The 23,843-nt window shown below is 43.3% G+C and overlaps 4 protein-coding genes across 10 annotated transcripts in view; 2 read left to right on the top strand and 2 right to left on the bottom strand.

Moving 5' to 3' along the window:
* wasf3b (WASP family member 3b) overlaps positions 1-938 on the bottom strand; it is a 16,586-nt gene extending 15,648 nt beyond the window's left edge. The window contains exon 1 of the mRNA XM_083778337.1: positions 871-938. The gene's annotated coding sequence lies outside the window, so the exon portion shown is untranslated. The remainder of the gene's footprint in view (positions 1-870) is intronic.
* A 1,219-nt stretch (positions 939-2,157) lies between these two features.
* On the bottom strand, positions 2,158-11,997 carry cdk8 (cyclin dependent kinase 8). Its single transcript, XM_083778264.1, has 13 exons — positions 11,585-11,997; positions 9,916-9,991; positions 8,924-9,034; positions 7,533-7,673; positions 6,915-6,972; positions 6,685-6,816; positions 6,449-6,592; positions 5,516-5,585; positions 5,332-5,404; positions 5,001-5,098; positions 4,374-4,461; positions 4,093-4,251; positions 2,158-3,267 (listed from the first exon to the last, which is right to left on the bottom strand). The coding sequence occupies exons 1-13, from the start codon at positions 11,710-11,712 to the stop codon at positions 3,142-3,144; spliced, it is 1,404 nt and encodes a 467-aa protein (XP_083634390.1). The 5' UTR covers positions 11,713-11,997; the 3' UTR covers positions 2,158-3,141.
* On the top strand, positions 11,464-20,745 carry rnf6 (ring finger protein (C3H2C3 type) 6). Of its 3 annotated transcripts, none has more exons than XM_083778261.1 (4): positions 11,464-11,510; positions 15,557-15,712; positions 15,907-16,071; positions 16,742-20,745. In XM_083778261.1, exons 2-4 carry the CDS (start codon positions 15,565-15,567, stop codon positions 18,619-18,621), a joined length of 2,193 nt encoding a protein of 730 aa, XP_083634387.1. In that variant the 5' UTR covers positions 11,464-11,510; positions 15,557-15,564; the 3' UTR covers positions 18,622-20,745. The 3 variants fall into 3 exon arrangements, with proteins under 3 accessions (XP_083634387.1, XP_083634389.1, XP_083634388.1); XM_083778263.1 differs by lacking the exon at positions 11,464-11,510 and adding an exon at positions 14,013-14,088; XM_083778262.1 differs by lacking the exon at positions 11,464-11,510 and adding an exon at positions 14,898-15,004.
* Positions 20,746-22,821: 2,076 nt separating this feature from the next.
* Positions 22,822-23,843, top strand: part of atp8a2 (ATPase phospholipid transporting 8A2) — a 74,415-nt gene continuing 73,393 nt past the window's right edge. For all 5 annotated transcript variants that reach the window (XR_014570037.1, XM_083778046.1, XM_083778044.1 and 2 more), the window contains exon 1: positions 22,822-23,056. Coding sequence is in view for 4 of the 5 variants with exons in the window: in XM_083778046.1 (XP_083634172.1) it covers positions 23,017-23,056 (40 nt within the window). In the remaining variant the exon portion in view is untranslated. The remainder of the gene's footprint in view (positions 23,057-23,843) is intronic.

Here is a 23,843-nt window from a genome sequence, read left to right as displayed (position 1 = left end):
ATTAGGCTGCCATGCCATGATGATCAAACGGCAAAGTAGCCAGTAGCCAAAGCAGTGTGTCAGTTATGTGAGTTTTGAAATGTTTAGGTCAAAACCCACCATGGTATCAGGTGAAACAGAATTTATTTAGCTTACCTTCAGTTATAGTCTAGATTATACTATAATACAGACAGACATGGCTCATATCAATTAAAATCAATTATTGCAATTGACTACAGTAACCTAAGCCTACATGTGACTACACAATGACAAATCACTCTCTCTCTCTCTCTCTCTCTCACACACACACAAACACACGCACACGCACACACACGCACACAGGCGTAAACTAATAGAAAGAGCGATCAATCAATGATCCGCACTGTCGTTTCCGTTACTGATGATGGAGTCCGAGTGACCCACATCTGTTTATCCTTCTTCTCAGTCGGTCAACTGATTAATTTGATATAATTTAAGATCCTAAATTAAGACGTGGTAATCCTAGACTGTGGGCGTAATAAAATAGCCTACTCGATGGATGCCGGTTTATTAAAAATAAATATCGCCAACATCCATTATATATCCATTCCACGGCGTGGTTCCCAATCGCAAAAGTTATCAAATGCAATGTCCAAACATTAAACATTTGTGGATTGAGAGAGGTCTTTCATGATTCATCTATTATCATCATCATCATCATCATCTACTGGGGGTCCACTACGAGTGACCACTTGGTGGCTACCTTATGTCCAGTGGTCGACTCTTTATAGTTGTGGTCATTTAATTAGATCATAAAGGCAGATAAAACGCTAAAATAAACAAACAAGTAAACATTTCCATGACCCCTATAAAGGACATTATTCGTTGCACAAGTATTACGAGGCTCCTCACCAGCACTTGGGGAATTTGAGTAGAATTCAGCTCGTCCGCATGTCCCGTTAGATGCTCCTATGTTAGCGCTGCCATCCTGTTGTCTGGCCGCTCCGAACAATCCATCGGGAGGCGGAACTTACCGGCCTCTCCCGCCAATCAACGTCCCGCGAAAGGGATTTAACGCTCGACGGGTCCTCGCGACGACCAATCATAGCGCTCATAGCACATGAGCGACAGGGGAGATCTCCCTTCTAGCTCTAAATTGGGGGTGGAGAGGGCGGGGTTAATTTGGGTGTGCTGAAGAGTTTTTTCTTTTTTTTAACCCCCCCCCCCCCCCCATCTATCTATCGTACAAATGTAGTGCTAGTCGGAATCGGATTGATAGTAAAAACGTATTTATGGAGCACCAATAAGAGATCAGATCTCCATCATCTAGACATGTTTTCTGGACGATGTGTGTGTCAATGTGAATGAGCACTGAGCCGGGCTGGTTGGTTGTTATTGTATCATGGACTGAAATAGCTAAGGCTCCCTACATCCTGACGACCCTGTCTAGCCTCTACTCAAGACCTCTAACCTGGAGCTATGCTCTATTAATACATTGGGTGTATCTTAAGTCATGTGTAAATCAATGATTCTCAAAGCTCATCTCAATGACCCCCAATTTGTATGTCACCCACCCCCCCCCCCATCTGAAAGTCCAGTACAGGATTTGTGTTGGAAAAATGTTTCAAAAATATAAACGAAGTCTGATTTTCATTTTGGAGGTCATTTTGCTGGGGACGCCCCTGAAACCCACCCAAGGAGCCCCAGATCCCCACTTTGACTATCTTTGACCATATCTTTGACCATCTCCAACTATTTGTGTAGGAGATGAATGGAAATGTTCTGAGAGTGAACTGGTATGCAGAGCAGGTGTTCATAGAAGGAAAGTGATATAATTTAACCCATGAGTAAAGAGTGAATAGCTTTATCATTAAAGATTAATTGTAGTTCCTTTTGTGGAACGCTACACACATTTATTGTAGATGTGAAATTTGCCAATGCATTTGTGTTATTTCTATAAAAAAATGTTTCACCTGATGAAGAGTCTTGGCTCGAAACGTCATCAATAATTGACATTGGAGCATTTGAGTGTTTTTTTTCTTCTTTTTATAAAGATATTTGGACCTTTTTATATAGCACTTTGAATAAAAATCTAAAATAATTATGATCAGGTGATTATGCAGCCTAATAATTGTGACAGGTCTACGTATCGTGAGTATGCACTTGCAGTGGCGCAAACATACACACAGTAAAATACCATGTCAATGCTTCCACTTTTATTGTCAGGTTACTTGCTTCATGTAAAATATTTCAATACAATACAGTACAATGCATGTCCCACCTGTGTCGTCCTCCACACAATTGGTTGGTTCTATCACAAAGTTCTAAGGCTTAGCCCACAGCATAAAACAGCTGATCTGTCAGCCAATGGAAGCTGCTCTGCAACTCTTGCCATGAAAACAAAACCATTAAAACGGATTAAATTATAAACTACTAAAATCTTTTATTTTCCTGTAATTTTTTTCTTTCTTCCTTGAAGAAAACCCTCAATATCACTGTTGCGGGGGCTCCACATCCTCCTAGCATGCTTCGCAGCAGCTCAGTTCGGTCCACAGCCGATGCCCTTGCAACGGCCACACACACACGCACACACAGAGACAGACAGACACTCACACACAAACAGACAAGAGGACAGACGGACAGGGACTCTCCGTCAATGCTGGCAGTCACATAGCAGCTTTTTTTTGTCTCATCCAAGCTTGAAGGGGAGGGGGTGGGGTTCTGGAGGCGGAGCGGTGGATGATGGCAGGGCGTGGTAGTGACAGAAGGAACAGATCGACAAGGGTTTCCTCCTAATCCTCCGATTCTTGTGTTTTGCTCGTTTTGGCGTGACCGAGTCACAGAAACCATCCGGGTTCTCTTTTTTATGCTCACAAACTCACGGCAACGATGATTTGATTATAACAAATTAATTGGGAAGGTGGCAGCAGTATCAGTTCTGCTCAGTCTCCCGCCTCGCGCTCCACTAGTGAAGGTTTTGCTGTTTACCAGTGATTCTATGCTGGGGGGGGTTATAAGTTTGTAGGTTGTTGTGTGACCTAATAGACTTGCAGGGAAGAGGCCCTGTATGGTGGTGGTGGTGGGGGAACAGGGACTGTTGCCATGGACATCCCCACATCCCTCAGTACATTCTCCCAGGCGGGCACAGTGAGGGTGAAGGGGTAGTGCGTGTCAAGGGAGGGGTCAGTAGCGGTGGGTCTGGTGGGAGTACTGCGGTGGCTGCTGGGAGGTAGAGGAGTATCCCATGCTGCTCTGGGGCAGTGATGTGCTTGGTCCCGGGTTCTGGTAGGCAGCATGTGGATTGGAACGCTGTGGAGGAGAGCGGAAAATACATAAAGAATCTATTCCTGACGTACCTGGGGACATTAGCCACAGGTATATTGGATGCATGGTTTTTTAACAGATTTAACAGTTTCACATTTGACCTAATTCCAGCCGCAGGGTGGACTCAATCCATGTCTTTCCTTGCATAATATGCTAAACCCGCTATTTGTTTTGTGAGTTTAATTTGCCGTTGTTACTTGTTAGATGATTATTCAAAAATTGCGGCTTTGTCGCAGACATTGTAACGAGGTGGACGCGTTATGATGATCTAACCGGAAATCGACCTATAAACTGGCTTGCAAGGGCTCCAATGCAAGTGAATGAGGGTGCAAGGGACAATCTTTGTTGTTGATCTTGTTGAGGTGGGTTATGTGTCGTGTGGGGAACAAACGATTGGACAATTTTCAGTACAATATTGGGTGATTCTTCAAAGGTTAGTGAAAAACACCAGCAGTAAAATAAAAGGGGGTTAAAGATTAATTAATTAAGCAGTCAATTAAGGTATGAGATTTAGGATTACAACTAGGAAAAGATTCAGGTTGGGTTTAGGATTAGGTAGGATTAGACCACAGACTCTGGGGCGTGTATATCTCGAGAGTAGGCAACACGGAGGCAAGCTTTTGCGGAAGCATAGTGTTAGCGAATATCTATGGATTAGACAGCTAGAGTTTGGGTTAGTCTACTCCCTATTCTAGCTGTGCGTCAAGGTCACAACTAGTAAAAGCTCAGAACGCAAATGTTCGGCTATTTTCATTATCGTCATAAAAGTATAGAAATAGAAATGTGTGTGTGTTTGTATGGGAATCATACCTGGTAGTCTGAGGTCATAATGAGGCCACCTGAGGTAGTGGTGGGCGGGACCACTCGCACTTTCTTCAGAGGTGGACCCTGGGCGTGACTGTTGTCAGGGTTACCAGTATGCCCCGCCCCATTGGTGTGGTTGTTCGCCTGTTGCTGCTGCTGATTTTTCTACAAGCAACCGGAAAAAGCCTTCATCAACTGTACACAACTAAATACAGAAATAACACCAGGATTCCATGTACTATTTGTGATATTGTTGCGTTTAAGTTAGTAAGTAAATGGGTACATACATTTCTTACTTTCTCTGCCTTATCTTCTGGCTCCTCTTCTGTAAGGAATTCTCTCTTGGGGTAGGGGATCTGGCAGCCTGCAAATACACTGTCGGCAAAGAGGATTGTCAACTTCAATCATTTATTCCCATGACTCTGGGCTAATTAAGCCTTGAGCACGGACCAACATGCTAGAGCACCATGGGTCATGTGAACCAAGCTAAGCAGGAGCATAAGGTGGTCTCGCTTGTGTACTTGTATTACCAGTAATACAGGGTGGGCCTTAATATAGGGTGACCGAAGGAGCACCTGGACATGTAAGTTGGTGCGCACGCAGATGTAACTAAGAGATGCGACGAGTTAGCTATATTTTAAATACAGAGATTTAGAAGGAATAAGCCAAATTTATGACAGTTTCCGGAGTGGGCGGTGGCTTTTGTGTGTGTGTAGAGTGTTGCGTTAGCGCGTTACTGCACGTTTGCATACTAAGAGCGACCTTTGGTCGCAACTACTTGTGAGGGCCAAATGTCCCCATTGAGAAACCATCATGTATGTGGAACATTTTCCTGGTCCTCACAAGAGAAATGGTTGTTTTATGGTTAAAAAAAAAGATTTAAGGGTTAGGATTACAATTAGCGGTGCACTTACTCAGAGGTGGGCAGGGGTTCCTCCAGGAAGTAAGGGTCCTGCATGGCCTGCTCAGATGTGATTCTACGGATGGGGTCCATTGTCAGCAGCTTCTGAAGCTTTGAAAATGTTCAAACAACGTTAGACAGCAACACACGCCATGGCTAGAAGAAACCATAAAATACAATCCAGGGGAACTGCAGGCTTTGACCTTTTCCGACATGTCAGAAGGAAAGCAACTACAGCCAGTTTGATTTATGACATCTAATTTCACCAGTCATTGTAATTGCGTGAATGGAGTTTTCATGTCATGGCTCTATTGCTGAGGCAATGACAAGTCCTGAATGCTCACCAAGTGGAATGCTTTGCTGTCTGGTTTGACTTTGTGTTTTTCCATGTACTTTATAAGGCTGCAGTTTGTGTATCTAACAGAGAGGAGTACACAGTTAGTTACACACATCATACATTAAACATGTCTTCTGTTGAAAAAACATTTTTTTAAGCAAGCACAGCACAAAAGCACAGTCAAGACTCACGTGTTCCTTCTGAAGTCTTTCATCAGGGTGGAGTGCTCTGGCATCTTCTTGATGTCCTCCCAGTCTTTTTCTATCACAATCAAGGAAGGACAGTCACAGCATTACCTCTTTGTTGTACAAGCACAATGCTTGCCCAAAAGCTTTGCTGATTTTTTATTTATTAGGCTTTATACTGTATGTATTTGGATTTATGACTGGTTATCATTCCTTTTGAATACAAAATGTGACATAATTTTGCAAGATGTTTCCTAATCCCAGATAACCATGTCACACTTAACCACTTAAACCCGATCCTCAGGGGCGCTGGCCTAATGGTCCAAGTGCATGCCACATATAGACCGATTCAGAAACGGGTCTCATGGTTGCAGCTTACGCATTTCCTGTAGGCGCAGACATAGACATAGACTATGTCTGGGGTGTAAACCTGCAACCTCTTTGGAAAAGTGACTGATGTTAGTCTGCCTCAAACTTTACTCTTTTACCTGCTTTTTACTAACACTAACTTTATAAAGATGCCCAGGACATCAATGAACCTGTGTAGTTTATGGCTGCTCCAACAGTGGTGGCAACATTCAACTTTGAAGAGAAACGGAATGTCAAGAGACAGACTGAGACAGACGCTTCCCCGTTTTTACTACCCCATTTTGCACGCTTCCCCGTTTCACACCAGTGAGGGGAAGGAGGGGCTAGCCTCAGTTGACCGTATTCCCATTGGCTATACTAAATATGCGCTCACAACATGCCACATTGTGAGCTTGTTGATCTGCTCTTTTCAGAATGTTCCCCACAGAACAGGATTTGAGTGGATAACTCGGTATTCAAGTATTTAAAGTGTAGCCCTAACATAAAGCAATAAAATGGACAGAAATATACAGTATATCTAGCATGTTTTAAGCATATTTTGACCCGGATACGGTGGCATTGGAATCTCACCGGCAGGGAAGCCCATGACATTGAAGATACGGTCCAGTTGATCGTGATGATACGGGTTACTGGTTTTGATGTCCTCCTGGCGACAGTGGAAAATGGGCTCAGATGTCAACAACTCCGCAAAGATGCAGCCGATGGCCCAGATGTCTGTGAGAAGCAGATGTTAAATGTAAATCTGACACATTCATTCCAACACAAATTGCTGCATACATATAAAAGCATTCATCCACAGTTCGCACCGATAGCTTTAGTGTAGTGCCGGGCCCCTAGCAGCAGCTCAGGTGCTCTGTACCAGAAAGTGACCACCACAGGGTCCAGATCGGCTAAAGGCTTCAGTGGTGAATTGAAGAGACGTGCAAAGCCCATGTCCGCTGTAGTGAAAAGAAAAAGAAAACGTTCATTAATCGTTACATTTTGAACAGTCAAACATTAAAAAATAAATAAAATGTGTTCTTTTTTTTACGCTTACCAATCTTTACTCTCCCCCTTTCTGGCCCCTCTCCCATCACCAGAATGTTAGCTGGTTTCTGTCATAGAGTGAGAAATAGTCATAAAACATGCTTGCATGAAACCTTCCACATAACTAACTATAGAAAAGAACAAAAGTGAGTTTTCTGCAGTGTTGAAGTATACATAACATGTACTATTGAATGAGTGGTAATAAAAAGCTATGGCAAAAACCCTAGTCATGCCCTCTAGTGGACCAGATTTGTCAGTACATCATACAAGGAGCATTGTTTTTCAATTTCATCCATCCAGCTCTATCAGTGGACCTAAATGGCAGTTTGACAATTTAGTATTGCAAACGGAAATTAGTTTTAAATCGTATGGATGATTGGGAGTCTTGGGACCATTATAAAGATCATTTCAACACATGAAAAACAATTGCATGATTCAGATCAGTCAAGTTAATGTTTATGTTTAAGTTAATGTTTATGTTCATATAAAAAATATTTTCTGAAAGGTTCCTGACAAAAACTAGTCGCCAAGACATCCAGAGTACAATAGCATGAAGAAGAAAAAAGATTAATCAATAGTATTATTGATTAATTATACATTAGCCTTCCTCCAACCCTAATCCTCTTACAAGGTCTCGGTGGAGGACCCAGTTGGCGTGGAGGTAATGGATGCCATCCAGGATCTGGTATAGCAAGGACTTCACCATTCCTCTTGGCAACTGCAACGGTTTCTTGTTGGCCTTTGATGCTCTGTGGAACTTAATAATGTGCTATGGAAGGAAGACAATATTCATCAAGGTGCTATCAGGCAGCGTATTTCTATATAATATGATTTTTTGTTTATTTTATGGCTTCTTGTCGTGTGAAATAAAAATGTTACGTCGTAGTTTTGTTGTTCTGGATGCTAATTCACATGAACATGTTTGCATGTATTCTGTGTAATGTGTCCGTCACATTTTATTTATTATGTTTATTGTCCTGCTCTCAGACTCAAGCCCAGCCCCATACACGTAATCTGCTTCACGGACTGTCCATGAGAATAGACATACAAATCACCAATGCACCGCTCATGGCGTGTCGACAGTTTACATATCTGTTCTTTTGGATTTGGACACATGACAATGGGCTACAACAGAGCATGTGAGCGTGAGCGGAGCGGGTGGATTTTGAAGTGAGCGCGGAGCGAGCGTAGAGCGGCGTGGGGGGAGATGAACGTGAGCGTGGAGCGAAAAGCCGTCGAGAGCGAAGAGCGGAATTATCGGCCGCTCCGCTCCGCTCCGCTCACATGCTCTGGTATGTAGTTCATGTGAAACCATGATAGTACATGGGTGTCAAACTGGTGTCCAATAATGCCTGTGAGATGATTTGGTGAAGAAGGAAATTATTCACAACCGTGTATCTACGACAGCTGATCAGGCTGATCAGTCTTGCTGCATGTAGCTTTGTTGTGGGTACTTTTATTCATAAAAAGGGTGGAACAAAAACATCCAAATAGTATCATATTTTATTCTCTCATCACATTGTTCTTGTAACCTATAACAGCTAATAGTCAACAACCATGCCATTCTATATTCAAATTCTGGTGTAACATGTCCTCCCCTTAGCTTCACCTGTGTAAAGTTGGTATCAACTCTCAATAAATAAATACACATTTTAAATAAACTATAACAGGGTGAAGGGTAGGGACCATCTTCGAAATTGAATTAAATATAAAGAACAATAAAAAATAAATGAGTGGCTAGTGTTTGTATAAGATGGAAATGTGTTTGAGGCATCTGGTCTATAAATCAAGTATCAGAAAAAAGAAATTGCCCAATTTGAGCAATTTGAGGATCAGCATCTAATCTCCTTCCATCCATGTGTACTCAGGCTGAAGAGGTATTATATAAATTATAAAATATATCATATACAGTACAATACATCAGCTCATATAACTACTGCTATATTATGCAAACAATATGGAAATACATTTTGCAGTATTTGGGGGGGGGGGGGGGGGGTTGGGGAGGTTGCATCTTACCCAGAGATCATGCTCAGCATAGTCAAATAGCAGCCAAACCTTACGGTCTGCGTGTGACAGGAACACTTTCTGCAGTGAGATGACGTTGGGGTGTTTCAGCTCCCGCAGTAGCTGCAATATACAAACACTGTCAGTGAAATAGATATATGGGATTATCCTTCTGCTTGTTAAACACACTCCATTGAGAACAAATTACTAGCATACAAGTACAACTTATTTTTCTTTGTGACATTCTGTAACAATTGCATGAAGGTGATTTTGGCGTTGTATTAATTACTCAAGTATATCCATCCATCCTCAACCGCTTATCCATAGTCGGGTCGTGGGGGCAACAGCTCCACCAGAGAGCTCCAGACTTCTCTCTCCCTCTGACTCAAGTATAATTAAGAGCTAATTAAGTATCTGGAGCTTATTAAAGGTAGGGTAAGTGATAGTTTTTGTGAAAACAACGTTTCTTGTTCCTTATTGCTATGTAGTGTTTGTTCAATAACAGGGGTCCAGCTCTTTAGTAAACAGAAAATATTTTTTTCAGGTGTGGTACACATGTTCGGCTAATCAGGAGAAGAGTATCCATTATCATCTTAGATTTATGCTAATTTATTCGTGTCATCACTTCCAATTTCACTTATTACGAAGATGTGACCAATACATCGAAACATTGTCAATCTTTACTTGCACCCTGTGAATTAAAAAGGGCTTAAACTGTCTTGAGTTGCTCCAGTGCCTTCCTTCCTCTTCACTTATTTAGCCTATGTGAGGTCTCTCTCCTGATTGGAAAAAAATCACACCTGTGTGAACTGAGTGGTGCATCCTACGTGAAGTGAGGGGCGCTCTTATCAGCTCATTCCAGTCAATCACAATTTGCGTCCTCACTTTTCAATCATCGCTATGGGGTGCTCAGCCAATCAAATCATCGCCATGGGGTACACACAAAGCTGGGCATAGGAGGGGTTAGCGCCCCTCAAACAAAACAGAACAAAAAGCGCACTTACTGCAATCTCTCTGCAGGCTGACATAGAGATACCAGTGCCTTCAATCTGCTTGAGGGCATAGTCCTTATCATCCTTCCTACATCCAGAGAGAGAGAGAGGGAGAGAAGAGAGAGGGAGATGGAGTACATCAACACCAGACCAGACTGCATGTCCCCCAAGACAGTCTACCCAGTAACATAAAGGGGAGGGAGGGGAGGGGGCACTTGGCAGCTGGCAGAGCCTGCGAGGAGGCCGAGTTGCATTACCTCCAGATTTGTGTAATCAAGCTCACCTCAGAGGCTCAAAACATTGAAAACAATATAAGAGAGAGGAAGCAGACCCTGTCTGGCAGCTGGACATGGGACAAACAGAGCACCGGGACTGGCCTCCTTCACTTTGCTGGACCAGTTACCACCCCCTGGCCTGATTCATCTCATAAACTCAAGCTTTGTGTCTCCACTCTCCTCTAGCCGTGTCCAACTTCTGCACAACAAATGAGCTCAGAGAGACTCATAAACAGCAGTCTCTTAAAACTGAACAAAAACATCTTTGAACAATTTACGGCTCTTAAGTGTGGTTCTGGCCGCCAGCATGTCCGGGCCACACTAATTGGCTCGGTATGGTCCTGTCTGCTCCAGTTGCCCTGGGCTTCCTCCGGCTTGGGTCCAGTCCAAATTTGGATGCTTAACTCGGTTGGGGATTAGCCTTGGATTACAAATAAATTATTGATGGTAAATAAACAACATGTTTGATAGGTAGGCTAGGACCTAGGACTAGGTAGACGGTGGGTTATTGTAAGGAAAAGGGATACCAAAGACCCAAAGAAAGACTCACTATGAATGCTTATTTACACATTCATAATCGCATACTAAATAGGATTTGTGCTTCCAGTGAAAGCATCAAAGCATTAGCCTAACCTTAATTACAAAAAGAAAATTAGGCCTATAGCTAATTTAACTAATATTGAAATATCAAACAATCTAGAATCTCTAAAAACATACTTGTTATAATGTAGGCACTTGCTTTTGAGGGGGTACCACATAAAGCCAAAAAGTCTTGTTTAATTAAATTAATTATGGAACAATTAACCTTTTTATCATTGCAATTTTGCAAACCGTACCCATTGCCGCAAACTGTTAAAAGTATGCAATCAATCTTCACAAGTTCACACAATTTGAAAATAAACACACAGCAAATGACTATTTCACCAAACAATCAGAATTTCCTCAGAAATCTGGGTGAAAGGCAAGCTTTGATGAGCATTGTAGCTAACGAACAGCTACGTACTGTGCTTGTTTAAATATATACCACAAATCACCCTGACCTGATAGTAGGCAGCACATTGTTGGATTGACACATCGATGCCTTTTCACAAGACGGAAGACACGAGCCTTCATCACCGGAGGCTCGGAGCCACTACTGCACTGTGCACTGCAGTCAATCGAGTCGACTGCTAGGACATGATCTGATCTGATGGAACCGTTCTAAAGCTTACAGGCTGTTATTATAAAGCTGTATTTTCTGCCTTTATTATTTCCCCCACAAGCCTCTGTCACGCCTCCTCTGCATGCAAACAACTGCATTCACATTTCACATCCAGCATCGAGGAGACGAAGGTAAACACTACTGGGTTAACCAGCTCCTCGCTGTAGTTGAAGGCCTTGCTGCTGCTCAGTGCTCATCAACTCACCCATCTTTTCTCTTGGCTTTATAGACATGACCGTAGGTGCCTCTTCCTACTTTGCATCCTTCGTACTCAAACAGGTCCTCGACGCGTTCTCGTTCGCCGGTCAGCTTCACTTTAAAGTCATAGTCCATTTTCACTGTTGTTGTGGTGGTGTTGTTGTGCTTGTTTAATGCTCCGCTCGGGGGCAGCTGGGGCTACTACTTCAACAAGCTCGATGGTTCAGTAATTCGGCTGCCTTTCTCGTCCCTGCGTGGTGGTGATCCTGGCTTTAATTCAGCGGAAACGTGTAGTGTTGTAGTTCAAAGGACGTGTACCGCAGAGGATGCACCGTTGTGGACGATAAGCAAGGAGTAAAAACGACTCTCTACGATGATTCCTTTCTCTTGTTGCTGCGTTTCTCAGCCGGTATCTCACCAGAGATACACTCTGTAATATTACCGTATTCGCGCGCGGCACTGTCGCAAAATGTCGTGCGGGCTACAGAGAACGAAAGAGCTGGCAAAATTGGAATAAACACACCATGTGGAATTTTACTAATACAATTTAAATAAAATGTCCAAGTTTATGAGCGTTTTAAAAGTAAGATAATTAGGGAGAAGGACTATAAGGAGAGAAAACGTAACAAATACGAATCAACCAATGACACGAGAATCTTAATTAGATTAATTAGCAAGTGCAAGATCGAGGTAAAAACTAAAAACCTATAGTCAACAAACGAAAGGAAATATGTCGCTTTAATTGTATTTATGGGAAATGAATGGAACAGCATATCATATTGTGGTGGTTGTGTTTAACAGTTTAAGACCCCAATACCACAACCACAAAACTAGACATGGACAATTGTTAAATTACAACGCTACATTTCATCCATTCTTGAGTCGCGTGAAAAAATCAGACCAGTCTGAAGTGGAGGGCTGTACTGTACTGTACTGTACTGTACTGTACTGTACTGTACTGTACTGTACTGTACTGTACTGTACTGTACTGTACTGTACTGTACTAGCCCTCCTCTCTGGCCTCTCTGTGTGTGTGTGTGTGTGTGTGTGTGTGTGTGTGTGTGTGTGTGTGTGTGTGTGTGTGTGTGTGTGTGAGTGAGAGAGAGAGAGAGAGAGAGAGAGAAAAAGTGATTTGTCATTGTAGTCACATGTAGGCTGCGAACAGAATACCAGCACTCACGTTATACTGTACCAGGGTCAGTTACCTTCTAGTGATAGATAGGGCTTCCAAGAGGTATCTTAAAGGATCAAATTGTCATGTGTAAATTGTATCTTTTGTACACGTGTTGTTTTGATGTGTTTTCTTTTTTTCTTTCTTTTCTATGAACTCTATCTACCTGAAACCGTGCAGCCATCACTCTATTAGTTGGAACTACTCAACTGAGTGCTTGCTTCTCCTCCTTTCTTCAAGGCTGCGCAACAGTGACACTTGGTGGTCAACAAAGATATTTCCATACTCAGACAGACAGACACAGCCGCAGGGACACACATAGCTGTCTATAGAAGTGGCTAGCACCACTCAAAAATAAAGTGGTGTTTCTGCCATTCTGCCTTTCAGGATTAAATCCAAAAACAAACTATCAAAAGGTGCACAGACCCACTCACCCCTGCCCACTTTGACAGGCTGGAATGGCTTAGGGTCGACGACAGAGTAGAGCATCTTGCAATGGGTCTGGTCCACAAGATTCGATACACCGCCAATAAGATATACCCATGTGTCTAAATACTTCCTTAATGTTAACGGAAGTCCACACCCACAACACCAGAGGGAGTGCAACAAACCATGTACAACCCAGATTCGGCACAAACAAGGAACTAAATTATTTTCGCTCCTATGCCACCAAAATGTGGAACGCCTTACCAACAGTCATTAAGACATGTGAATCCCTTGACTCCTTCAAATTCGCTGCAATTCGAAACTGGCCCCCGTAAAATCTGAATCTTTTCCCTTTTTGATAAATTCCTGTTCTGTTCTTTAACTATATAGAAGTGTCTATTTGTACGTCTCTAAATGTTTTGATGAATTGAACATGGTGGACTCTCTTGTAAACAAGTGTAATGCTTAATTGGGTCGTCCACTCACAGTTAAGTCTTTGTATTGAGTTTGTGCTTGAAATGTACTGCAAACTGTTAATAAATATTTCAATCAATGATTAGGAGCCAATAAAATAGTTCCCGCAGTGGTTCTCAAGGTGGGGTCCAGGGCATCCAGGGACCCCCCGCGGGGCTTCCTGGGGGGGGGGGTTACTCAGTTACTTATGAGAGCCCTTGAAATTATTTTTTAAGAGTTGAGATGAACTTGAGAACCACTGAAATAAAGCCCTCATAGTCATAATCATAGACTGGTCAGTGGTCATAATCCATCTATATTCCTTACGTTAAGGTAGGAACTCGTGTATGTTGTTTGGGTCTAGTCGAACTACACAGTGTTGCACCACTGGTCCCATCTTGGGTTTGGAGATAGAAAGCAAAGAGAAAAGCAACCCGTCCATATTACAGCTGCTCTGTCAGGTACCAAATTACGTTATATTCACCTTGTCATCTACTTTACTTTGATGTAACCACACTAGGCTTGAGTGTTTATTTGCCTAAAAGGTAAACTGCGTGATACAACCGTGTGTGTGTCCATTTACTGTCAAACTGACATGGTATTCATTGTGTCAGTGTGTTCACTGGGGCTAACGTGTAGTTTATTCATCGCACGAGCGTTCCACAGGCACAAATGACGTCCCCTAAACTGTGAAAACCCACGGCGACACTTATTTCAGTTGAACATTTTGTCAATGTGTCGCGCGCTAGGGTCGTGTAAACGAGATATAAAAAGAAGACCGCTGAGCTTGAGCACAACTTGACTAACGTCAGTGTCATTAGCAAAGCCTAGCAGCTGTGTATGCTAACCTATGATGCTAACGCTAGCAGACAGTCAAAGCAAAGTGCACGCGTCTTTTAAATCCCCCCACGAAGCTGAACGTAAACGTTCACGGTGGGGAATGAACGAGAACCTTTGCCTGAGGTACGTTAGCATTTAACAAACTTGTTGGCAGATTTAAATGGACATTATTCTTTGTTTGTTCTTATCCCTTCTTATTGCCCCCCGTCTATGCTTCTTCCACGGAGAAGACAAGACCCCCGTTTATTTTGTCATGTCCCTCCCCTGTCATGCGACGATTGGACGGTCGACGTGCCTGTCATTGTTTCTAGGCCGCTGATTGGTTGTTATCGCTAGCTAGGATGACAAACGTCATTTTGTAATTTGTTATGGCCTTCTGTATGACGATACACTAGCTCGCGAACGTTGTAGCTGTAGGACTTCATTGTATACAGGGATTGGGAATTTGGGGAGGACGTATGGTGTCAACCGTCATTGACATAATATACATGCAACATATTGGTTTCAAGTTGCAACGTTTGCAGTAAGACTAACAAGGTTAGCAGTGCTCGCTAGGATTTTTGCTATGTATAGGTTTTGCTCTTTCTTTTTTTTATTTCGTCATACGAAAAGCCTATTTACAATCATACTACACGTCGCGCTGCAACACGTCATGTCAGCTTGTAGATCAGCTATTTTCGACACACGACTACACTACATTGTACGACAGAGGTGCAAAATGGATGGCGTTGTCTGACTTGTCATTATTGCTAGCTAGAGAACTGTCTCTCCACCAAGCTCTCCACAGCTGAGACAGAACATGGTGGTGATGCAATTAGAAATAGAATTATGGGATTTATTACATGATTGCTTGTTTATCCCTTGAATGACATGTAGAGAACATAAGGTGTGAAGTTCATCTATACAATGGAAAATTATAGGCAAATTAAAGACAAATACACATAAGTTTTTATTTTGCACTGGTCCAGTATGTGACCTCGGACTTGACCTCAGATAATGCTAACTGCATTGCCGTAGTATTGGGTGGGGGAGGTAACCTTCAGGTGATGTTCCAACCCTGGCTGACAGCTTCACCCTTGTGTCTGGCAGCGGTTTCCATGGTGATGGACCCTCCCGGCGGGAGAGACGAGCGGAGGAGGCAGGCGGAACGTCTTCGGCGGGAGGAGGCATACTATCACTTCATTAATGAGCTCAGTGAAGAGGAGTATCGCCTGATGAGAGACAATAATCTGCTAGGCACTCCTGGTAAGGAGGAACAAATCCTGTATTTTATTATCTAATAGTCATTAAACTTGCTAATACAAACACACAGTAAACATAATACGAGATTGTTATGTTATGTTTCTTAGCACCTTTGCCCTGTCGCTGGAGATCAGGTGGTTGGTAGTTCCCTCTGACCCAGCACTTATATCGGAGAATAATGTCATGCTTCTTCACAGGGGAAGTTACTGCGGAGGAGCTCCGCCAGCGCCTCGATGGAGCAAAGGAGCGTGTGTTATCTCAGCCCCGTTTTGAGACACACCCACAGACTACAGAGTCTGGCGAGCAGGAGGGCAGCAGTGCTGATGGAGAGGAGAGGGCTGCTGGAGGAAGAAGTGGAGCAGGTAAGAAGGGGACATGTACTGGGTACTACTGGCTAGACTTCGCTGTCACACACACACACCGCCCGAGAACAGCAGGACAGACGGACGCTTTGGATATCATCTCCATAGCAATAGCACACAGATTGACGCGTGCAATATTTGAATCCAGGTTGTGTTGTTTGCACACCGCTTAGCAGAAATGGCATACATAACCCAAAAGTCGGCATATAGTTTGGCTGCGCACATCGCCGGGTATGGACTAGTATATCTGAAATGATAAATGCATGTACCGATTGAACGTTTATCAGAATAGTAGACATTTAATTTGGCTGCACTAATTATAATCACATCGTAATCTGCATCGTAAAGGTAGGGTAAGTGATATGCTTTGGTCATGACACAAAGAAAGTATAACGTTTAAGATGATTAATGGGTATTCTCTCCTGGTGAACAGAAAAATTGCAACCCCCCTTAAAATATATTTTCTGTTTATTAAAGAGGTGGAGAGACGGGGAGACCCCTGTTACTGAACATACACCATATAGCAATGATTTTATCAGAATATAGTGCTTTAACCTTTTAACAAACGTTTTGTTTTAACCAAAGAATATCACTTACCCTACCATTAAAATATGGTAGGCATGATGATTTGTCACAGCCTTAACATCTATATATATTATATTTGTTATAGGGGCCACTGAGCAAGGAGCAGAAACATCTAATGGTGATTCATTACTAGAGTGGCTCAACACCTTTCGACGCACGGGCAATGCCACTCGCAGTGGGCAGAGTGGCAACCAGACATGGCGTGCTGTCAGCCGCACCAACCCTAACAGTGGAGAGTTCCGCTTCAGCCTGGAGATCAATATTAACCATGAGCAGCCGGAGCCCGGGGAGCATAATGACAGCTCAGACCCTGCAGAGCTGTCGATGCCAGCCTCTAGTATGACTCCAACCTCCATACGCACTGCTTCTTATTTCCCCACCCCCCACCCTTCAGCCTACACTCAACCAAGGCCAGCCCCTTACCCATCAACTCGTCCCAACCTCAGTAGGAGGGCCCAGACACGTCGCACACGCAACAGTGCCAATGCCCCTCCCTTGAGCCCTCCAGCCCCCTCTGCACCAGTGGTCCCTCCTGCTGCTGCTTTGAGGAGGATTGTGGCCTTGCAGTCTCCTCCACCTGCCTCTGCTCCTCTCACTCCTCCTCTCGATCAAACTATGCCCATGGAACATCAGGCAATGAATGCAGCATTAGAACACGGCCGTGATGAGGTGACTGCTTCTCTGGACTGTCCTCGCGTGTCGCATCAGTCTGAGCCCCAGACCCTAGCAGCGGAGCGCGAATCACGTGGCAATAGGACTCGATCCCGAGGCCGTATCCGCAGGGCTGGGGGTGGGGCTACGCCATCACTTGGCTACATTGTAGCTCATCGTAGCTCATCACGGCGCAGTCGACCACAGTTGCAAAGAACAGCTGCACCTAGTGTTGCAACTACGTCTAGCAGTGGTGTCGGCGAATCTGGCGTCCACGTTGTTGTTGAGCCAGGCACTGGAACTAACTCTCTTCCCATGGAGACGGGGGAGGTTATGGCAGAGCCTGCTGCTCAAACGGAGCCGAGCACTGAGGCAGGAGAACCTGAGGGCGAGTCAACTGTGACTGGAGCAGGAAGCACAGCGGTGCGGCGCCACCCTACCATAATGTTGGACCTCCAAGTGAGAAGGATCCGACCAGGAGAAAACCGTGACCGGGATAGCATCGCCAGCAGAACACGTTCCCGTGCCAGAGTCGCTGAGAACACGGTTACCTTCGAAAGCGACAGCGGAGGATTCAGACGAACCATCTCACGGTCAGAGCGAGCTGGGATCCGCACTTACGTAAGCACCATCCGGATCCCACTGAGGCGCATCAGTGAAACGGGCCTGGGTGAGCCCAACTCCACTGCCCTGCGCTCCATCTTGCGCCAGATCATGACTGGTTTTGGAGAGCTCAGCACCCTTATGGAGACGGAAGCTGACTCTGAGATGGTCACACCCAACCACCCAGATGCCAGTGGCGGTAATGCTACCGGTCAGGCCTATCGCCTACATGGAAACGAGAATGTTGCTGGCCACAGAGATTCAAGTGAGATTGATCAGGAGAGGGTGGGAAATTTGGGCACTGAGGAAGGACAGGGGGGTCAGGCTAGGCTAGAAGTAGGAGCAGTGAGTCCCAATGACGGGCGGGCTACCAGCAGAGACACCAACAACCTGGTAGAGAACGGTACTCTGCCCATCTTGCGGCTGGCACACTTCTTCCTACTGAATGACGATGATGAGGAGGAGCACTCTCGCGGCCTGACCAAAGAGCAGATTGACAATCTGGCCACACGTACTTATGGCCAGGCCAGCTTGGAGGGCGAGGCAGGCCGCGCATGCAGTGTCTGTATCAATGAGTACGCCCAGGGCAACAAGCTCCGCCGCCTGCCCTGTTCCCACGAGTTCCACATCCATTGCATTGACCGCTGGCTTTCTGAAAACAACACCTGCCCCATCTGCAGGCAACCGATCCTCGCAGTGCATCAAGACTGACCCTTGGCTAAACAATTCGGGTTCACCCACAAAACCCACCCACGTTTGCTCCCTGCTGGCCGATCGGAGCATGCCCAACCGGGCCGTGCATGTACATAGCGCTGTTATGGTTTAATTATATTCATTGAGGAGAATTCATGGCGTTAAAGCTGAAGGTAATGGAACCGAAAGTGGGGAGGGACCTATAATGTAGAGAAATATTTAAAAGAAATGTTTATTTTTTTAGCCTTGGTTTTCAGCACTTTTTGTTGTCTTTTCTTTTCTTCTCCTGTGACTTTTTCTCTGGCCTCTACATCACGATGCTCCTGAGTGCTGCACCAATGGATAGCACTAATGCTTAACCAGATCCTGTAGCCACTGCTAACTAGTCTCGGTTTTAAGTCTTTAATGTCTGATGCCTCGTTATCACAAATGGACAACTTCAATTTTAGATTGGTTTGATTTGTTCATTGTTGTAAATGCATAACCAATGCTTGTGTTTTGAGGGTTTTGAATCAAGGATCTACTCTTTGTCCATAATAAACAGGAAGACTCGGCTACCATTGCAGTCTTCCATTTTAAAGCTCTGACATCCATGTTTACATTTGTTAGCTCTTCTCTATTGCTTTCTCATATTTCCAAATCCCTAACAGTCATCAACACTATACCACACGAGCAACGGAAAAAAAGCATCTAAGGCAACTGATAATCAATAAGTCAGCGTAGTAATTTAGTCGCAAGCATTTGGTCTGTTGTGAGACAATGGTGTCCATAATAGCAGAGTTGCACAATAATGGGATGAAAGGGCAGTATTGTGTTTGTAATGCTGCTTGTTGTTTATACCTTAAGTCCGCCATTAAAGTGTCCGTTTTAGTCTATCTCAAAGTCCTTCCGAAATGTGTTCTTGTTGATATGGAACACAGTTGTAATATGGAGTAAAGATTTGGCTCAAGTCTTCAACTTTGATGCAAACACATTGGCAGTTTGACAAGTTTATTGGGCCCAATGTTTTAGCCCTGCCTGCCAACATGCCTGGCATCCACCATTTCTGGGAACTTTACCAGGTCTCCCAAATGAAGTTTCATTCAGTTCTTGCCATACTGTACCGTTAATGAGCATTCGGCCTGAAGGAGAGAAGGATGACAGAATGACTGCTCTTTATCTTTGCTCACTATTTATTTTGTTTCGTGAATGTTACAAGCACTAATAATATACCACTGGTATATTCATGGATCAGTGGTTGCTACACAGTCTCACCACCAGGGAAGGAGGTGCAACATATTTTCAGGAGATAGTCACTGTGTGAAAAAAACTAAACAAAATAAAACTTTCAATGGATCCCATGTAGTTATTATTTAGTCACAAGCTCTTAATACTTTTCAGTGTTTCAATATTTATAAAACTCAGACAGACTTCACTTGATGTTTGTACAACATATATAGTGATAAGACTTGACACTTGATAGACTGTAAGTTTCACTTCATTTATTTTTATTTATTTTATTCTCCAAAAGAGCTAAACTAATTATCTACAACATCAATATGTTGTGAAGTGATGCATTGTGACCTTTTATTTTCTCTCTGAACTATTTTTCTTTTGTTAGGGTAATACACAAATCTAACTCCATATAGATGGCTATTTTTGCTACTTTTGAGTGACACTAGTATGAAGTAGGGCATTCATCTACGAAGAAACGTAAGTTGATAGATGGACATACAAAGTTTGTACACGACAGCAACGAGATGGATGAGAAGTACACAGGAGCTGCCACATCTTAGCGGTTACCATGCAAGTCTCACAACCAGGGGTGAGAATGTGTCAAGTGTGTGTGTGTGTGTGTGTGTGTATATATATGGGTTTAGAGTGAGTGTCTTTTTTTTGTGTTGAAGGAAATTACTACGCAGAATGTTACGTTAAGGTTCTGAAAGCATCAGTTTGTTATCCACCAGAGTTGGAGGGGGATGTGGTCACTCAATTCAGAAGTGAATATTTATTCTTTTCCTATTTAATAACTCAAAATGACCTTTTGACATATGAATATGTATTATGTTATGTGATGAGATAAAAAGTTAAGATGGTGTATAAGATGATGTCACTATGTAATGAACATGGGTTTTCTTCTCTGCTCCTTAACAATGGAATAAAGTGCAGCTTTGTAATGCATGGGGATCTTGTTTGTAGCATCTGTTTGAACACTTATTTTCAGTGTGTTTTCACGTGCATTTGTGGCACAAAGGATATATTTTATTTTATACTGTGTAACAAAATAGTGCACCAGCAATTCCTAACATTAAGAATTAGTATATTTCTTGCAAAAATGACTTGCAACAGCAACACTAAACATTCAAAATAAGCAATTGCAGTAGCATCTACACGGTAATATTGTAAACTAAGTTCACTTCAAGTTGGCTACACTGACACATACATATTGTAGTTAATGTACAAGCAAGCGGTAGACTATTGCTCACAAATTCAACAGCATGTGGCAAGTTCTTCAAGATGAGAATGTCTGCCCTGACTCCTAGCCTATTACTTTTAGCATCAACAATGTTGGAGTGCACTGAACAGTTTCTCACTATCCACACTGGTGCAAGGAGCACAGGAATTTTGCAGCAGTGGGTACTTTTAATGGTGGGAAGTTACTTGGTAACTTGTCTCCAGTACTGGAATAAGTTCTGGATGTGGGATAGTTTGTTCTGCATCCTCCAAGCTGTTCTTTCTGCCACCGTGCCACTGCTGTTTGGCTGTGCTTCCATACGTGGGCCCTAACCTCGTTTCCATGGCAGAGAAATGTGGGGCCTTTTTCCCCCTCACTGACACCCCCATCTTCTCCACCTCTTGGGTCAGTGCATGCTTGATGCACTTGTGAAGCATCTAAAATTACAATAAAAAAATAACCCTCTCAATCAATAATTTCCTCCATAGTATAGCTAGTGTTTGTTACTTATATAGGTTTGGTGTCATTTTGTTTTATTCTGTCCAATAGGGGACACTCTTTGTTCATTGTTCGTGTAGATATCTTAATCTTTTTATGTTCAAACTACACATTTGTACTGAAATGTGGGTCCAAGAGAGTGGCAAACTGGCAATACACATTTTGGATTATTCCTTTTTTTCTTAACAAAATAACCCTACAAACTAAATATATTGTATAAAATAAAGAATTGTCTTTCTAAAAATGTATGAGCTGATGAATTGTGCTATGTTTACAAAGTATTGAGGGTTTAAGTGGTGGTCTGATAATTCACAATTACATGAATCCAACATGTGAATATAGAAAAGATGTGTAAATAAAACAAAAATAATTACACAACACTGATGACACTGCTGTCAAATAAGTTATTAAACTAATTGAAAATGTTTACTCTAAAACACATTTCTTATACAATATGTAGGCCTAGCTGTCACTGAAAAACATTGAAGATCCATGTTTTAAAGAATCTGATCATAATCTCTGACACAAACATTTAATCTGCATTAATTCCAGTCATGTCATGGCACCAAAAGCACAGAAGAATGTGACACTGTCCTCTGTTCTGCCACATTAAGCCCTGTTTTCCCATTTCCTTTTTTTAAGAAATCAAAAATGTATTGTTTCAATTATTTTATTTCTTCTTTATTGTCTATAAGACATGGACGTTGTGTTGGAAACAGAAACACAACAGCTAGGCTATAATTCACAGATAAATTGCACTCATTGAGTGAACAAACAAAGAGCAAGACAGACCTCTAGTGGACAAAAGGAGAAAAGACATGAGAAAATATTAAAAGGGCAGCTATATGTACAATGAAATAATAAAAATTTGAGAAGTCACTCACTGAGTCACTGATAATTTGGATTTCAGATTTTCTGTTATTTTGTTAATGTGGCCCTTAATGTGGCCCATAATAACTACAGCCTGAAGATGCCTATACGTCGACAGAAAAACTTGTTTAATTGAGAGGAAGGTGCTGGAGAAAAAAGAAAAAAATATATACGTACAATGAAAAGGAAGGGTTGTCCGCACACACTGTGTCTGCTCCCAGGATTTTTTTTATTTAGTACAAAATACTAAATTGTACTAAAAAAAAAATCCATATCCATTATGTGCGCTGCTTTAAAACTGTTTTGATCTATACCGTGCGCGCCGCGGCGCCAGTAGCAGCCATATGGCATAGACAAGCGGGGGCGCGCACGTCTGTCATTAGTCGAAGCGTGCAGACGGCGTTGACAGTGAGCAGGCCGAGTCGACGTCAAATACAGCCCCTCAGCCCTGCCACAAACAACCTCTCCGGTTCCCCCGACAATAATGATCCTTCACCAGCGAACGCAGCTCTGTCCCAGGCCCGCGTCCCCCTGCTGTGTCTGCGAGCCATGAGCATGCCATCTCTCCGGTGTCCATATTCCAGCCTGTCAGAGACCCGTTTACCAGCAGGATGTATTTCAACCGAAGAGGGAAGAAGATACACAGCGAGGGTAAGCTTAATAATCTTGTTCTCATTTAGGGGTCAAGTGTTCACCCCAAGTAGCGTCGACGCCCGACGTGACAGCTGACCATCTAGCCCACTCATTCATCCCAGTAGTAAGCTAGGCTACATTGTTTTTGCGGAGTCGTAAGATGCGGGGCAGCGGGGATATTTATGAGGCCCTATATGTCCCAGTCACACAGGTGCGCGGTTGTGTTTGGAATGAATAACGGAATTTGGGATGGTGGGGGACTGCGGCACGGACGGGAGCGGTGTAGCTCCTCTCGTCCCAGCATGGGGGCGTACAGCCTGCAGGGTGTTTTGGCACCCGGGTTTCGGTTTTGGATGCGAGCGACAACGGCATGCAGGTGCCTCAAGAAAGGCACTGTTGTGTTCTTGTTTTCAAAGTAGCCTTTATATGAAGGTCAATGTAGTAGGCTACTGAAGTCGTTCCCGTTGGGAGCCTAATTATTTGGCCCATTGTTATAGCTTTTGTGTGTGTGTGTGTGTGTGTGTGTGTGTGTGTGTGTGCGCGCGCGCGTGTGCGTGTGTATGTAGTATGTGTGTATGTAGTACATACACACACACACACACACACTCACATTGACCTGCTTAGTGATGGACCTACAGTTTTATATAATTTGCCTATAAAACATCACCAAGTCAAGCTCATTACCAACCCATTACCAACGCCTACCAACGACTTAAAAACCATGTGACTGTTTAGAGTGCCCTTTATTCTAAGCTTCACCTGTGGAGGTCATGAGAGAGCCCAGCAATCTGCTGTCAGGATTCAA

This window comes from Protomyctophum parallelum (genome assembly GCF_964188405.1).
Source record: "Protomyctophum parallelum genome assembly, chromosome: 12".
Taxonomy (NCBI): domain Eukaryota; kingdom Metazoa; phylum Chordata; class Actinopteri; order Myctophiformes; family Myctophidae; genus Protomyctophum; species Protomyctophum parallelum.
This window is presented reverse-complemented; position numbering and strand designations above follow the sequence as displayed.

Coding starts and splice junctions, on each gene's coding strand:
- cdk8 (XM_083778264.1), bottom strand. CDS start 11,712: ATGGACTATGACTTTAAAGTGAAGCTGACCGGCGAACGAGAACGCGTC. Junction 5,586..6,448: donor TGTCATGGGCTTCCCTGCCG/GTGAGATTCCAA, acceptor TGATTGTGATAG/AAAAAGACTGGGAGGACATC. Junction 4,252..4,373: donor AGGCAGAGAAAGTAAGAAAT/GTATGTACCCAT, acceptor GGTTGCTTGTAG/AAAAATCAGCAGCAGCAACA.
- rnf6 (XM_083778261.1), top strand. CDS start 15,565: ATGGTGATGGACCCTCCCGGCGGGAGAGACGAGCGGAGGAGGCAGGCG. Junction 15,713..15,906: donor TAATCTGCTAGGCACTCCTG/GTAAGGAGGAAC, acceptor GCTTCTTCACAG/GGGAAGTTACTGCGGAGGAG. Junction 16,072..16,741: donor TGGAGGAAGAAGTGGAGCAG/GTAAGAAGGGGA, acceptor TATTTGTTATAG/GGGCCACTGAGCAAGGAGCA.